At 37.4% G+C, this 17,292-nt stretch overlaps 1 protein-coding gene across 6 annotated transcripts in view; it reads left to right on the top strand.

The window, feature by feature from the left end:
- LOC123745243 (uncharacterized) overlaps window positions 1-7,702 on the top strand; it is a 256,026-nt gene extending 248,324 nt beyond the window's left edge. For 3 of the 6 annotated variants that reach the window (XM_045725560.2, XM_045725559.2, XM_045725561.2), the window contains 2 exons: window positions 1,687-1,799; window positions 5,947-7,702. In XM_045725560.2, coding sequence (XP_045581516.2) covers window positions 1,687-1,799; window positions 5,947-6,969 — 1,136 coding nt within the window. In that variant the 3' untranslated portion in view covers window positions 6,970-7,702. Of the gene's footprint in view, window positions 1-1,686; window positions 1,800-4,196; window positions 4,279-5,946 lie in introns of all 6 variants that reach the window. The other 3 variants (XR_006771308.2, XM_069300643.1, XM_045725562.2) reach the window with 3 other exon arrangements.
- Window positions 7,703-17,292: the final 9,590 nt, after the last annotated feature.

The following is a 17,292-nucleotide window of genomic DNA, read 5'->3' as shown; positions in this document are numbered from 1 at the left end:
GGTAAAGCGTTGACCTTCAGTGTGAGTGATTATCAAAAGAAGGCATCAAGTCGGGGAGACTATGTAGCACCATATCCTTCATTGTAGGAATCACTATAGCATATTTCTGTACAGCCACACAGTTAGAGGCTGGGGATATAGGTCATCCCAGAGATCACTAGCCGCTGGAGACTATTACATGTATTAACTTTTTTTTTTACATAATGAATTATAATCTCTTTAAATGGCATTAGATTTTAATTATGTATGAACTTATATCATTCTATTAGTTATATTTTCTTATGATACACATTTATGTGATAACATGAAAAAATATATTGATTTTTCTTTGGAATATTTGAACTTATTAGATCATTGGTAGAATATTTTCAGTGTAAACCCAAGGATTTCTTACCAGTGGAAACCATGTGACGGTAGAGTGTGCATAAATACGTTATGAATGTCAGTGTTTTCTTCAGTGTAGTGTATGCAAGTGCCCGTTTCAGTGTAGGGCCTAAAGATGTTAATGTATCTTCATAGATTTGGTAAACAGTCTTCTTATGTCAGTGTAGTGCAACTGTATTGTCGCCAGGAATGAGTGGAGTGGCAGTGTATACGTGTCAGTGTAGCCTCATTATAGAGCGTTTACCTTCCTCCATTGTATCTTGTGTGTAATGCGTGCTGACCTACTCAATGGTGATTACTTGATGGAGCTCTTGGCCTGCCTCTTCACACTAGAGTATCTTGTACAGGTTTATTCGTCCATCATTTTTGGCCATATCGTGTCTTGAAGTTATTGGTGGTATCTGGCTCCACCATCTCTTGGTCCAGTTTTCATTGTCCGGTCATTTGCTCGCTACTCGTGCACTAAATGTATATTTCCTTGTACAGTATCTCTCTTGCGCACCTGCGCTTATAATTTCTACATATGGCCTTATGTTCTTGATTGTTTTTTTTTGTTTTTTTTTACCAGAAACAGTCATTATTTGATTACATTGTCCCTCATTGTCTTGTTCGTCAAAAATGTGTGGTGGTGTAGGGGGTCGGGCAGGGAATGTGTGTGGTCAACCCGTGCATCTAATAGAGCGTCGCATTTTGCTGTCTACTTTACCAAGGCCAAAAATTGTCGTACTAGAAAATGGAAGCGGCTCCCGAAAGTAACACTGTCCCGTTTTCTGTTTTGGGTCCTCTGGTAGGTTAGGATAAGGGCACCTTTGTACGACAGTTTCTTGACGTTGGGAAAGCTTAGGAGGACGAGCTACAAGGATAGGTAAGTACTTAAATAGAGATAACACTGGTTATTGACAGAAGATTCAGTGACCACGGGGTTGCTGCGCCACCGTAGAAGAGTCGTAGGTTACCGGAAGGAGGCGGAGCGTGTGAGGTGTGTGCACACTGTATGTGGAGGGGAGCAGGGCGAGACGCTTGACTAGTGGAGGAATACTATTGTGTGCAGCTTCCCCACACAGGCAGTGGAACTTCTTGTAGAGTGTCTTAGTGTAAAGTATAGTGGGTATCCCTCTAGTTTCAGAGTGGCTCTAATTTGATGAGCAGCAAATGTTCCTGTAGCAGAAATGTGAACATTACACTGACATCAGCCACACTACACTGACACCTGCTAGTGTGACTGGTGTCAATGTAGCTGATGTAAGTGTGTGTGGTTGATGTCAGTGTAGCTGGTGTCAGTGTAGCGAGTGTTCCTTACAGTGACGGTGCAGGAGGACGAGGACGGGTACCTGGTATCAAGATTGCCTGACGGTTCCCTGGTATACCAGTCGTCCCCCGCCCACGCCCGTGCTGCCGCCCGCCCACCGCCCAATGTGTGTGACTACCGTGCACGCTCTTACTTCTCACACGCACTCAATAACCACCAATCATGTGCTCGTAGTCTGTTTCACATTGTGTTCTCTAAACGATCACCACACACACACACCTGTCTGCACAAGTATATATATCAGGGGGTTTCGATGGTTAATTATTTTGTATTGACGCTATAAAAACTTATTCTTTAAAAAAACTGCGAGTTTTATGTTTGGTTAACCCCGTTAAACTACTTGTTAATAATACGATAAGAGTTTTCCATTTTTATTTTGAGTTTTCTATTTTGTATATAACAAAAAAGCATCACGATAAAATTTTGCTGCGTTACATCATAGCTTGATTGAGCATTTTTTCTGGTTAAATCAAGTAAGTCTACAATATGCGTGGATAAATTTGTCAGTTCCTTTAATACACATTATTAAAATTAAGTTTGTGATTAAAATCGTATTTTAAATTTCATTCCCTATGGCATACTAAACATTAAATATATTAAAGATTTAGCATGTTGATTTAGCACCCGATTTAAAGACAGTCTTGAAAACTTAGAAATGTCAGTCATGGAAAAAACTTGAGAGATCACCGGTGACACAATGAAGCAAAATGGTGTCACAATTCTGAGTAAATCAAACATGAACATAAATACATTTTGTGGTTTGTTTACATATGAGGAGCACTAATTGCACATTTGTATATAACACACACCTGTAAATCCTCTAACAGGGGCGAATAAACTCTATAGAGTAAATAGTAATGTCATGCTGATTCTCTTTAAAAACTTTATGGATTTGTTTTAGTTTTATTGTGAGACTAATATATTCTTGTGGCATCCTATTTACTTTTTCTACACACAAGGAACAAAACTGTTCGAACATACATGTGTGGTTGGGTGTATGTGTTCAGAATTACAGGTGAGCAATCTAGTAGCCTAGTGTGGGGTTGAACTGCCGGTATATTAGGATCTCTGTGGGTTGCACCATGACGCTATTGGCCTCAGGTCCAAACAAATACGTAGAACCAGGACGCAGAAGAAAAGACAACGGTAAAAAAGGGACATGGAAGAGCTGGTTAGGTTAGGTTAGGTTAAATATACTTAATAAAACACTATCAGGTACCTTAGCACCTTAAGGAAATGTGCTTCCATATATAAACTCTGAATTGAGGTAGAACGGGAGGCTCCAGAGACCCAGTGGAGTTTATCTTACAAAGCAAACTAATTAAATAGTTTAGAAATTCAATAGAAAGTAATATTTATATTTTTGTCTTATCAAATCTGCCTTAATGACTATGGGCTCAGGTGTTGGTGGTATTGATTTAGGGGACCGTGACGGCAGAGGTGCCGTATACTCCCCGGCATACCCTTGAAGGGTAAATCACAAAGCCGTACGGTTAAATGAATGTCACCTGTCGGCAAAAACGAATGGGCCTTGCGGCGAATACACTCTGGTGGGTAGATGATTGGGGAATCCCAGGACTCCCGCTGGGAGGCAAACACTGGCCCTCACCCCACACAGAGAAACACTGGGTACTCTAGGCCAAAAAACAGCCCCTCCTAAACTTGTATCATTTGTGCAAAAAAAGTTTTTCAGTGCTGGAGCCCATAAAGACCCGCCAACCACTAACACCTCTCGGCCGAGCCGAAGCCGGACATAGTCTTCCCGCTTAAAGAACCAGTCTGAAAACGTTTAAAATCGATCAACTTCCTTGTAATCCCAGGCGCTAGGGGTCGTAACAATCCAGACCGTTGAACAGAAATGCCTGACGGCAGTATCGTGACCGAAAGAATAAAATCGCGTCACGTGTTCTGGTGGGCCGCAGACGGAGCAGTTGTCCAGACATCCGCTGGTCGTCACGGTTGAACCAGGAGTCCCAAGGGCTCAGGTGATGTGTACACTTTTTTTTCGTCAACAGCACAAAAGAACACACGTCACAGTTTTCTCAGAAATAAGCACGTTATGCTAATTTTCAGATGTATTTCCATCATAGTAATTAGATATCTATATGTGTTTACCCAGTTAGGGCCAGAAAGCTCTTTATAACTGACTTGGCAGGAGCAAACCCATGTTCATCCGGTTACTGGACAGATTCAACGGTGCTTGCCCTAACGGACTGAGTGACGAACACATCACCGACAATTCCACGTCATTTGGGGGTATTTTGTAGAACATTTTGAATGCATAAACAGTTATGCAATATAATTAACAAATATAATATTAACAAAATTTACACTTGATTGTTTTAATCATTTAACTGATTTTGAAGTTGCCGATGATTACACTACAAGAAACATAATTTTCCATGTTTTGACTTGCAGTAACAGTAACTGATGTATATAATGAAATAATCAACACTGATTGGTACAGCTAACGATTCTTATGTGTGGATTTCTTTTATTTTAGAAATACGATGGGTCTCTTGGATGACAAGGGATTCCATTGGAAGATATTTGTCATGTTTTGGCTGTGCAGGATCCAGCAGATGGTACTAATCTATTTATCTTCTATGCTACTAAAACCTCAACATACATGACATTTCTTTCGGCATTTTGTCCTAAAACTCTACTGGATTGTTACGTTTTTGGTCCTGTTTAAATTAAAACGTCAACCAAAATTCTAACACCGGTAATGGGGGATGATAATCAGGATAATAAATTTGAGTATCTTTTAGTGTACTATACCAGAAGCGCAACGGAAAGTAGAGTTTACCCTTGCGTGAGTGAGGGGTTGAGTGTGTGTTGTGGGGGACCCGCCTGCATGCTGCTCAATGATGGTTATGTGAATGGCGACACATTTTGTGTAGGTAGCGTCCTGCATGACCATGTGTTACTGCATGTTTCCTCTCTTTTTTCAGTTTCTCAGGGTGAGGCATCTGGCCGGGGTAATAGATCCAGGCCAACATAGTGTCTGTGTTGCCACTTAACCCTGTATAATTAATTGTACGAGCGGTATATACACACATCACATATGTTTTTACTATTAATAAGGGCATACATAATGTATACATACACATTGCTTTGTGAAGTTTTAAAGCACATACACATTGCTTCGGAAAGGTTTACCTTAAAATTATAGCATTTTTGAGATAATGCAACAGTGATTGTACATAGTTTTAACTGTTATGGGCTCAACAAGGTTTTAGTCATCAGTAGTTAAATAAAATCTTAAATGGTTATGATAATGACGCCTGATTGATAATGGTTAGATAATACTAAATCCTTAAAGGTTGCAGTGGAAAATGTTTTAATCCTTATTAACTGGATAAGATTTAAACATCTGTTGTGATTAAGATCTAATTATAAATGGTCGGATAATATATTAATAAATATTGGTTGGATACGCTCTAATTGTTAATGGATGAAATTAAATTTTGAATTGAATAAAAATCTTCCTTATTAATAATTATACACCATTATAATTGATTATAGTTAGATAATATTTCAGTTGTTAATAATTATATAACATCTAATTATGGTGAATTAATGAATGCTATCTAATAGCTAATGTGTGAAACATACATAGTGACTGATGGTTGACTCTGAAGTCTTCTCCAGTGACTCGTTAACACCTAAATGACAATTTCATATGTATATAAATGTACTGTAATGAAAACAAATTGGAATCAGATATGTTTAAATACGCATCTTGTGTATTTCATAGGAGAATTAATTGATCACCTTTGTCTCATATTACTTTAAATATGATAAATTTTGACAATTTTTTAGACAGGTGTACACCTGTTGTACACCTATAATGTAAAGGTGTTCATTATTTGAACACATGTACAAAATAATCTTCACTCTACTTAAACACTTGCTGTTAAAACTATTGTTATTATATATGGTTCCTTAGTCCACTAATTTGTAACACCATCATAATTTTCAAAAGAAATACGTTCCTTTTTATACATCAGATCCGAAATATTTATTCAGCTCTTAAAAATATTTAAAACATTAATGTGAAAAATATAAGACGATTAAATGTGGAATACTAATATATATATATATATATATATATATATATATATATATATATATATATATATATATATATATATATATATATATATATATATATATATATATATATATATATATAGGCTTTAAAAGACTGTGAAACTAACAACTGGTACTTTCTTTTTTTTCTTTTTCAGGTAAGCTACCAGTTAGACGAGACAGCCTATAGCCCTGGCCTGGTCTCGTCTACGTCACATTCTAGTCCCAGTAGACCTCAGTTGGAGAAGACTGTAGTCACTTATGTAAATAACACACTTAACAAATTTAGGACAAGCATCAGCAATAGCACTAGTGAAAACACTAACCAATCATCTGTCCACAGTGACTTTCTTAGTGCACAATATATAACTGAACAATATAATGTTCTCGAGTCAAACAATAAAGTAAGCAATCGGAAGAGTGGAAGCGAAACACAAGAGTTAGGCTTGCATCACTTTGCAGCGATGGCCAGGAGCGAGAAGTCTTCTTTCCAGGAAGCTGAGCGGAAACACACGCCACAAGAGACTGGAAGACAAGTGGAGACACATCCAGATAATGCCGCATACACTCAAGTGCACAAGGAGCCGGATAATGTTGTTGGGGCAGGCGAAAATTTAATACAGGAAATTCACATATTAAGAGACCCAGAAGGGAACCAGACAGGTGACAGTCAAGAGAAAAGACAGAGACGGCTGTCAAAAATACTACAACGAAGACAGGAAATAATGGATACTTATAACAGGCAAAATGATGGGACTTATAAGCCTGGTTGTACAAGCAAGTGTGGAAACCAATCTGAACACAAAGAAACCAACAAGAAAATGGGTCAGACAAGGAGTGATGGATCTTATGTCAATTATGATGATGATGATGAGGACATAAAAAATCTGATAAAAATCCTCCATGATGCTCAAGAAACCATCAAGAAATTTCAAATGGACTTTCAACCTCAGGGCCTCTCCAAACATGGTAACACATCATCAAGAATTTGGCCGCTGCTAGTACCCGGTCCCATAGGAAAAGACACGCAGTTTCATGCAACACCAGAAAGAATCACTCTTAATGAAACAAACGATGCCAATTCATCCGAAACATTCGCTCAAGTTTTGGAAAAACATTCAGTTATACCAGCCAAGGTTTACACAGACGAAGAGCCTTCTGAAGAAATCCCTCCATACTGACATCACTGAGACACCAATAATAAGGCCTCAGGTGCTGAGGAGGGAAGGTATATTATAAAAGTAAAAAAGGCAAAAGGTCTGAGAAAGTGACGAGACATCAATGAGAAAACAGAGAAAATAGGAATAAGTAGATTGCCTGGCTGTATCTTTTAATATATCACAATTAATAATACATGTAAATAAATAAATATATCTAAATTAATGTCAAAATCAAAATTTCCTTTATATATGTTGTACCTGATAGCCCAAACTGCACTACTTGGCCTAGTAAGCAAGGCCCAATTTGCCTAACAAGCAGTGATTTTGTTATTTTTAAATATTTCTTTCCAAATTGGTTTATTCCAATTAATATTATTATAGTATATTAAAAACATGATGTGTTAAGATTGGTTAGGTTAGGATAGATTAAGTAGATTAGAATTGGTTAGGATTGGCTAAGCTAGGTAGATTAGGTTAGGATATGATTGGTTAGGAAAGGCTAGGTTAGGTATGTTAGGGTAGGATAAGTTAGGTAGGTTAGGTTAAGTATGTTAGGTTTGATCAAATTTCTATGATAGTTTTAAATCAAATTAAAAAAAATTGAAATTATATACTGTATATGAAAAATGGAAAGCTTTATAACTCCATAAGAAAAAAAATGAAAAGTATATAATTTCAGGAAAACTCTGCCTGTTAGCTAACTTGGCCTGCTAGGTACGACATTTTATATATATATATATATATATATATATATATATATATATATATATATATATATATATATATATATATATATATAGATATATAGATATATAGATATATAGATATATAGATATATAGATATATAGATATATATCAAATTTAGACACACACCCACCAGGGACTCAAACATAGCAAACACAGTTGCTTCCCAACAACTGGCATAACTTAGTGCGCCTTAACCCACTCCACCAAACTCAGACCCTTAAAAGGGATGGAAATTTTGAGGTATTTAAGCCCCAAATATCTCCACCCCCCCCCCCCCCCACCAAGAGCACTAGAGAAAGGTGAGAGGTCACTCACGTTTTTCATCAAGCCCCTGCTTTAAATGGGAGAACTCGTGCCTTATTTAAAGCAGGAGCTTGATGAAAAATGTGAGTGACCTCTCGCCTCTCTCTAGTGCTCTTGGGGGTGGAGATATTTGGGGCTTAAATACCTTGAAATTTCCATCCCTTTTAAGGGTCTGAGTTTGGTGGAGTGGGTTAAGGCGTACTAAGTTATGCCAGTTGTTGGGAAGCAACTGTGCTAGCTGGGTTCGAGTCCCTGGTGGGTGTGTCTAAAGTTGATTAACTTCACTTGCGAGTTTAAGCAAGTCTATGTGCATATTTATATATATATATATATTATATATATATTATATATATATATATATATATATATATATATATATATATATATATATATATATATATATATATATATATATATATATATATATATATATATGTAATGTGTGTGTGCGTGTGTGTAAATCACGAAAATAAACGTGTGATTAAAAATGTGACAGTGTCAGACCATGGAGGAAAATTGAAACAGGAATTTCCCTAAGTACTTTCGTATATTAATATTTGACTCCTTCTGAAGATGTATTAATATACGAAAGTACTTAAGGAAATTCCTGTTTCAATTTTCCTCCGTGGTCTGACACTAACATTTTTAATCACACGTTTATTTTTCGTGATTTACACACACACACACACATTACATATATATATATATATATATATATATATATATATATATATATATATATATATATATATATATATATATATATATATATATATATATATATATAAACTTTGTACGATTTATTAAATATTGTTAACTGTACATGAAAGCGCTTAAGAAATTTTCAGATTATATTTTGGTAATTTGTTAGTTTTCATCACGGTTAATTTTTTGTTATACTCACGTGGGAGATATTTGTGTATACTTTGAAATTATATGAAATTCTTCATATATATATGTACTGTAAATAAATTATATTGATAGCACTGTTTTGCAGCAAACGTGTTGTGTACAGTATGTAAATTGCAGTTTGTGAAAATGATTATTGTTATGGAGTGTTGAGAGAACCTGGAGGAGTGAGGAGACAAGATGTGCGGTGCTAACATGGTTGTGAAGGCGAGTGCTACTTCTTGCTCAGTGACAGTCACGCACCGCCCAACTACTGACATATGACAAGGATAGTGACAAACCAGGGTGATAAAACTGTTATTAGTAGTGAATACGTCTATGTATTCGAGTCAAACTTGTTGTTTGGTTCCTATGATGATGACATGTCGTGTAATAAGTGTGGTGTTGACTTAATAATAGATACAGCGAAGGATATATTGGAAAATTGGGAATAGTTTTACCAAAATTCATGATGACAATAAAATTAATCTTCATCTGATTTTTTTATAATATAATCATCAGTGGCCTGGTTGTTGTGATTTTTTTTTCTTAAAAAAGGACTCGGTGATGATGGCCACTGAAGATTTTCTCACTTTTATGTTTTCTGTTGTAGATTATGTAAATAACTACCATGTGTAATTCTACTGTAGTTGTTATGACTACATACTAATGTGTACTATGTACAATCTACAAAGTTATGATCTTGTGAAATACACTGCCATTGATCCTATTGCAACCTTTTGTATTGTATGCCTGCGTATTATGGTCACATTTGTTGATCATTAAAAATATACACTTATTGCTCTGTGTTTTCTGGACAAAATAAGAAAAGGCTTGTTAATATAATGTATATTTATATGAATTCTTTTTTAGATAATTTTATGTACATTGCAAAATAACTACATTATAGTAATCAAAGATATAGGTGACCATTTTCACTAATGAGTTGATGATAGTGATTGTGAGTGTGCATGTATATGCGTCTATGTGTGCATGTGTATGCGTCCATGTGTGCATGTAATTACCTAAGTGTAGTTACAGGTGAGAGCTACGCTCGTGGTGTCCCGTCTTCCCAGCATTCTTTGTCGTATAACGATTTGAAATTACTGACGGTTTGGCCTCCACCACCTTCCCACCTAACTTCTTCCAACCGTCTACCAATCTGTTTGCGAAAGTGAATTTTCTTATATTTCTTCGGCAGCTTTGTTTAGTTTAAATCTATGACCTCTTGTTCTTGAAATTCCAGGTCTCAGGAATTTTCCCTATCAGTTTATCGATTCCTGTTACTATTTTGTATGTAGTAATCATATCGCCTCTTTTTCTTTTATCTTCTAGTTTTGGCATATTGAATTCCTCTAACCTCTCCTCGTAGCTCTTGTCCTTCAGTTCTGGGAGCCACTTAATGGCATGTCTTTGCACCTTTTCCAGTTTATTGATGTGCCTAACATCAACAACCAAAATAATATGTGCCTAACATTATTTACACATAATTAAATGTGTACTCGTTCGTGTGTGCGTAATTAACAAAGTGTAATTACAAGATGAGAGTTACGCTCGTGGTGTCCATTCTTCCCAGTAATCTGTCATATGACGCTGAAACTGCTGATGGTTTTAGCATCCTATGTTGATTCCATTTTTTGTTCTCTAGCCTTCTCACAATTTTTGTTGAACCAGCCTTGTTTTCTATTTTTTTTTACCCCTCGTTAGATCTCACAAATTTGGCATATTTACTTCCTTGCCTAACAAACCATGCCTATCAAAACCATTAAATAACTAAGAGTCCAGTAGTGTCTTCTCTTGACATCGTGTTTCTCTGTTGTGTCGCCTTCACCATTTTCTTTTAGATTATTATGTACATTATTTCATTTCAAATATACATGGTTGGTCTTACCTAGTGGAGGCAGGAACACCCCTCCGTCATTCTCTATAGGTGTTTAACGTACTCATATATAAATGTCTTCAGGGTGAGGTTCATGAATCAGATGGTACAAATGTCTTGTGTCCTGGCCCGCCAGGTCTCTATATTTCAAATTAGTCACCATGTGCCAGCAAACGTGTTTTTTCTCTTATCTGGTTTGCTGTCTTTTTTATTTCTTCCTTTGTCCTTGCGTTATTTGCTGGACTGTAAAAAATAATGATTAAGTATGTCTATCCACATCTATAACATCACATATGGCAAATGTCCAGTGCCGCTATATCCACATCTCATAGGTTGTCAAGTGTTAATTCTTCTACGTTAAGCTTTTCTATTACTTGCACCGCGATGCCTCCATCTTTTCTATTTTTCTATCACGTCTCCAACCTGAGCAGGTCTTTGGGAATGCCACTTCATTTAAAAAAAATCTGTAATAATTTTGCAGACGAGGAGTCACAATAACGTTGCTGAAAAATGTTGACCAAACCACACACTAGAAAATGAAAGAACGACGACGTTTCGCTCCGTCCTGGATCATTCTCAAGTCGATTGTTTTCTGCCAACTTGACAATATCGGGTATTTTCAGCTTATTATATCGTCTAACTCAAGTATTTATTTTTATTTTGCTCCATCTGTTATGTTCCATTTCACCGGCTTTCCGCTTCATATCACCTAATGGAAAATATAAATCTTGCTCATTTCTGTCCTCATTTAGACGTTTTGTTTCATCGAGATTCTGTTTCAGTTTTTTTTCCTTTGCTAGGTCTCTTCTTAATATCCACAGTTTTCCATCCTCATCACTTAATAATTTTCTAGCATTCCTGAGCACTTTCGTTGTTATAGCTCAATTTAGGATCACCTATAAGACAATTTGTTTGCCTTTCTCATGCCTACCAATTCTTCATTGTCCACATCCTTGGTTGTAACGCTTTGCATTAACCCAAATAACGTTATCTACGATCCTCTCTTGTTAATATAGCACTTCCCGTTCCGGAAACCTCATCCAGCTCTACCGAGGAGTGCATGCCCAAGATGCACCACGCATTTCCTCTTGTTCTATTGTTTCTTTTTCTTTGGCCACTTGTGCCAACCCGTTCTCGCAAATTTAATAAGTCAATATTGACTTATTAAATATGTGCATAGGTGACATACTTAACATAATAGTTTCCCTTGAAAAGCTTCATAGAAAACACCGACCTTACCTAACCTACTTAGTATGTTAAGATAAGCATCTTATTTCTTCGTAATTACAATTATTACCTAACCTATACCTATAATAGGTTAAGTAACAATTGTAATTACGAAGCTATAAGATACTTATTTTAACATACTAACTTGGTTAGGTAAGGTCGGTGTTTTCTATGAAGCTTTTCAAGGAAAACTATTATGTTTAGTATGTCACCTATGCACGCAACTAATAAGTCAATATTGACTTATTAAATTTGCGAGAACGGGTTGCTTGTGCACAGAGTTGTTGCATTTCCTACTTGAGCTTTTCTATGCCCCCAGTAATCACCTTCATCTGCACTGATCAAAAATTCTTCCCCCTGTATTTCCTTACGTAACTGTTCGTATCGGATAGCTTTTAGATTCCACTTTAACGCTTCGGCAGCTTTCTTCCAGTTCTTAGTTTTTCTCCAGGCGTTTTCCTTTAGCTTTCCAAGTCTCGTTTTTCTTTATTACTGTAGTTTTACCCTCATGCTTGCTAGTTTGGTAATTAGGCTGACGACGTCCTGGTCTCCCTCTCTCACCCACACGTCTCATGTGTGGATGCCAGTTAAGTACTTTTATTATCATTCTTTATTGTGAGCATCTATGGTCAGGTTAGGAGGAGAGTGGTCTCGTATTTTTTAGTCCCGAGTTGGACATTTGCTCAACCATTTATCATACAAGAAGGGAGCTGCTGTATTAGCACTAATCACTGAAGTATTAATAGCACAAAATTGTCTAGCATATTTCATATTGATACCATTATTCATTCCATCAAGCCATTTACAATGTCACTGTTTATACCTACTCTGATATATTTGTGTTGCCCAAAAATTTCAATGATTTCATTGTTGACCTTGAAATCAAGAGCGTCTCTGATCTTTGAATTATTGATTACATCTCCTGTATATACTGCAAATATTTTATTACGGTATACATATTTCTCTAGCTTCTGAGCATCACTGGGGGGACAAATTTCATCATAAGCATTTGTCTTTAAAGAGCTTGGTCTAGAAATGATCACACTGCATTCATTCTCTCATACTCCCATATACATGTACTATATTAGGCCTCAGATAGCGTGTATTTGGCCTAAGAAGGTTACGTTAGGTTAGGTTTTCTTTGCAACATTTACACAAAAACTTTTTCCGTTTGTTCAAATGCAATACTATCGAATTCTACTTTTTAATTATCTTTTACGTCAATATATGTACGATAGCCCACATCGTTACTGTATATACTATCTAAACAGGAGGATGGGCTGACTTGAGGGCGAGTATGGGCTTGAGGGTGAGTGTGGGCTTGAGGGCGAGGGCAAGTGTAAGCTTGAGGATGAGGGCGAGTGTGGGCTTTAGAACGAGGGCAAGTGTGAGCTTGAGGACGAGGGCAAGTGTGGGCTTGAGGGTTTGCATGCGTGTGTGAGCGTGAGGATGAGGGCAAGTGTAAGCTTGAGGATGAGGGCAAGTGTGAGCTTGAGGATGAGGGCAAGTGTAAGCTTGAGGATGAAGGCGAATGTGGGCTTGACTATTGGGTAGGTGTATACGAGAGAGCAATTGGTTTTCTTGGGGATGGGAATCATGAAACTATTATTAATATTGTATTATGTATTTACAACTTTAATGCGTCACATCAGTACCTCCACTATCTGTTCATCCATAATTGAAATTGAAATTGAAATAAGTTTATTGAGGTAAAAATACACACAAAGGGATGAGGTAGCTCAAGCTATTCTCACCCCGTTCAGTACATCGTGTTAATACATACATATACACACATCACAAACAATAAACATATTACCAAACATTCTGAGAGATAAACATCTACATTTCCTCCTTTACACAAGTAACCTTCATCCATAAAGCTGCACGAGTATGTGTGTGTGTACGAAGAAATATGTGTACATGTATATGTTCCGTGTGTATGTGTATATGTGCCGTATGTGTATGATTTGCAAGAGGGTAACAGGAGTGTGTTCTGGTCTGCAAAAGATGATGAAAAATATCAGCAGATTTAATGTTACATGACAAAATTATTAAGAAAGTCTCATCACTCAGAGGGAGATAACCAGTATTCTATGTATTGCTTCTCATGTGGAAAACTTAATCCATAATGTTATTTTTTGTATTAAAGCCAAGTCATGATTTTTGTTTAAACACTGAGCAAGCTGAATAAGAGATTACTGTAGTGTTAATGTGTATCCTTAATTGCTGCATACAAGAGTTTGTTCCTATGGAATTTATAATTTATTTGTTGCTAGCTAATGATTATAATTTTATCAATAGTAGACTATATTGTTATAAAGTTCTGGTTTAAATTATCAGATATTCTTAATATAATTTATATTTCCCAAGCTGGGAGAACGATTAGTCGTCTAAGCTGCTTAATTTCCGCACAAAACTGAACCAAGGCTTTATGGTAATTAGGTTAGCTCTCTTGATCTCCAACTAAAGGAAAATTTTATTCTATGAAACTTCAGATGCACTGACCTATAAATTGTGATTATTGCTAAACCTTTTGTGTGCGCGTCTGGTAGCATGTGCAGCCTAATTTCCAGCTTTATATTTTATGTATCATTTCTGTATATGTGGTAGTCAATCTACTCTCAGCTTCTCATCACCAGCCAACCAATTACAAACCAAAATAAAGTTTTCTCTTGCCAACTTGTATCATTAAACCTTCACAATTATAATGTCAAGAAATGTAACTGATGCTTAGATGTTTATCACATAAATTAGAATGAGGTAATCTCCAAGCTTAATACTCTATATTACTCTAAAATAAAATCGAATTCAGACGATGAATCACAATAACGCGGCTGACGATATGATGACCAAAGCACATACCAGAAGATGAATTGTCGAAGACGTTTCGGTCCGTCCGAAACGTCGTCGTCCCTTCTTCCGGTGTGTGTGGTTTGGTCATCAGGAAATGGAATTGAAGATTAGTTTCCAAGTATGAATTATTTTTTAATGTATTTCATTTGTCAACTACTTTGACATTGAAAAATTCTTTCTAACGTCCCTGTGACGTCCTTGATACTCAGTTTCCACCTGTGTCCCCTTGTTTGCGTTGAGTCAGTCAAGGGGATGGGTTACTTGTGTGAAGAATTTAGTTAGGAGTCAGTCCAGTGCCTTTCTGCTGCATTTGCAATGCCAGTGAAAAGATGTTTCGAAAAGATCTGTAATCAGTTGTGACTCAAGTGAGGCCTGTGGGAGAGAATTGGACTCGGGGTGCAGGATGGTCAGTGACAACAGACATCCGGTACGTGCAAAGGTTGTGGTTGAGTGAGGGGAAGTGGTGGATGATGGCCTGAATTAGGTTGCTTCAGTGCACTGTTCTATTGCATGTTGTTGGTGGGGAGAGTCTTAATAGTAGTTTTTTTGCTGCTATATATGATGGACATTGTTTGAAATTAATGAACAGTTTGAACAGTTGAGTACATCTGACGCACATTCTTGTGTGATAGGAATCAGAGCATTTCCCACATTTGATGTCTTTTGTTCAGCCTTTCGAGGTATGGTTAAATCCTTTACATCTAAAGCATTTGAGTGGGACGTGGTATGTACACGTCTAGTTTATGGAGGAAGAAGTTAATCTAAACCCGATCCGAGGGCAAGTACTCTAAAAAAGTAAGTAGGGCTGTGCCTGTCCGTTTATTCTACGCATCATTTTTTTTTTGACACCGAGGATTAGAATGTCATCTGCCTGAAGTTGTGCCTTGATGTCGTCTGCATTAATGTCTAGAACATGTCGGATTATATACAAGTTCTTACATTCTTGTACAGCCACTAACACGCATAGCGTTTCGGGCAGGTCCTTAATCTTAACTTTCCCTGGAAAGTTAAGATTATAAACCTGCTAAATCGTTAAAAATCCATTCAGTGCTGTGTGAACAGAGGCTACAGTTAAGGATTGGTCAATCGTCTCCGGCCAGGATACTGTAGCGAGTAACTAATTAGCACTAATTGGTTACACCATTAAGCTAATGAGAGACTGTAGTGAGTATATTGTTTGTACTCGCTACAATACGAACCCAGGCCAAATTATTCGCGAAGCGCCTGCCGTTTTACCATTGCGCCCCGGGACTATATCTTTGGAATTGCATGGTATTCACCTAGTTGTGTTTGCGGGGGTTGAGCTCTGCTCTTTCGGCCCGCCTCTCAACTATCAATCAACTGTTACTAACTACTATCCCCCCCCCCCAAGGAAGCAGCCCCGTAACAGCTGTCTAACTTCTAGGTACCTATTTACCGCTAGGTAACAGGGGTATTCAGGGTGAAAGAAGCTTTGCCCATTTGTTTCTGCTTGGCTCAGGAATCGAACCCGGGCCAAAGAATTAAGTCTTGCGCGCTGTCCACTCAGCTACCAGACCCCATGGTATAGGATACTTTGTGTCCTACTATTGTCAGACACTTCTATCCTGGGATGTATTGTCATCAAAGGCGGTGATGAACGTTTCAAACACAGAGAACTTATCCTACCTTAGTTGAGCGGAGGTGTTGACGCTGATGATCTGTTTACCTGGAGGTGGTGGCGGCGCCTCGCCTCGAATATGCTTCCTTTACTGTCCAGGGAAACTCTTTCTGGATGGTCCTCTGAGACCATCTTGATCTGAATGCGTGCCATGTAACAATGGTGCCTTAGAAGCCTCAGTGGTATGGTGAATGTTTGTAAGAGACGTGGAGCGCGTCCCCAGCCGTCGCCATGTTGCCTCACTCACCTCCCCCCCCCCCCTAGCATTATTCCCAGCACCGTGAAACAAGTTTACTAACTCTCGGTATAATTATTCTGCAGCAAATATTGGGAAGTTATCGCATTTAACTTGTAGTAATAATGTGATATTAATAAACATTTAAAATATTGTAGTGTATTCCACGTATTAAAATACATTACCCTGAAAACGTATGTCAGTAAATACTGGGTTCCTTTTATTACAAATTCGCGACCTTCAGCAATGGGTTATCCCAAGTGATGCTCCGATCGTTTAACAGGAGTCTTACTTCATCACTCATTCTCCCACACCGGATCAAAGACCTTTCTCCCTCTAGTCCTATGGGCAACCCAACTGATGGTCCAATGACAGGAACGGAAACAAATATTGAAATATTTGTTTCATTTCATATATACAATGCCCTAGGGGTGGGCAGAGGCAACCCCCCCAAATAATAACTCCCTCAACGCATGGCAAAACTCTTGAGGGGATTATAGTGTGGCTCTTGGGACTATTGTCTTTAAGGAAACAAAGGGGAAATTAACCTTTGGAGTTTTCAGTGATAAACCA

The sequence above is a fragment of the Procambarus clarkii genome, chromosome 44, assembly GCF_040958095.1.
Source record: "Procambarus clarkii isolate CNS0578487 chromosome 44, FALCON_Pclarkii_2.0, whole genome shotgun sequence".
NCBI lineage: Eukaryota > Metazoa > Arthropoda > Malacostraca > Decapoda > Cambaridae > Procambarus > Procambarus clarkii.
The sequence above is the reverse complement of the archived record's forward strand: the minus strand, read 5'-3'. Positions and strand labels throughout refer to the sequence as shown.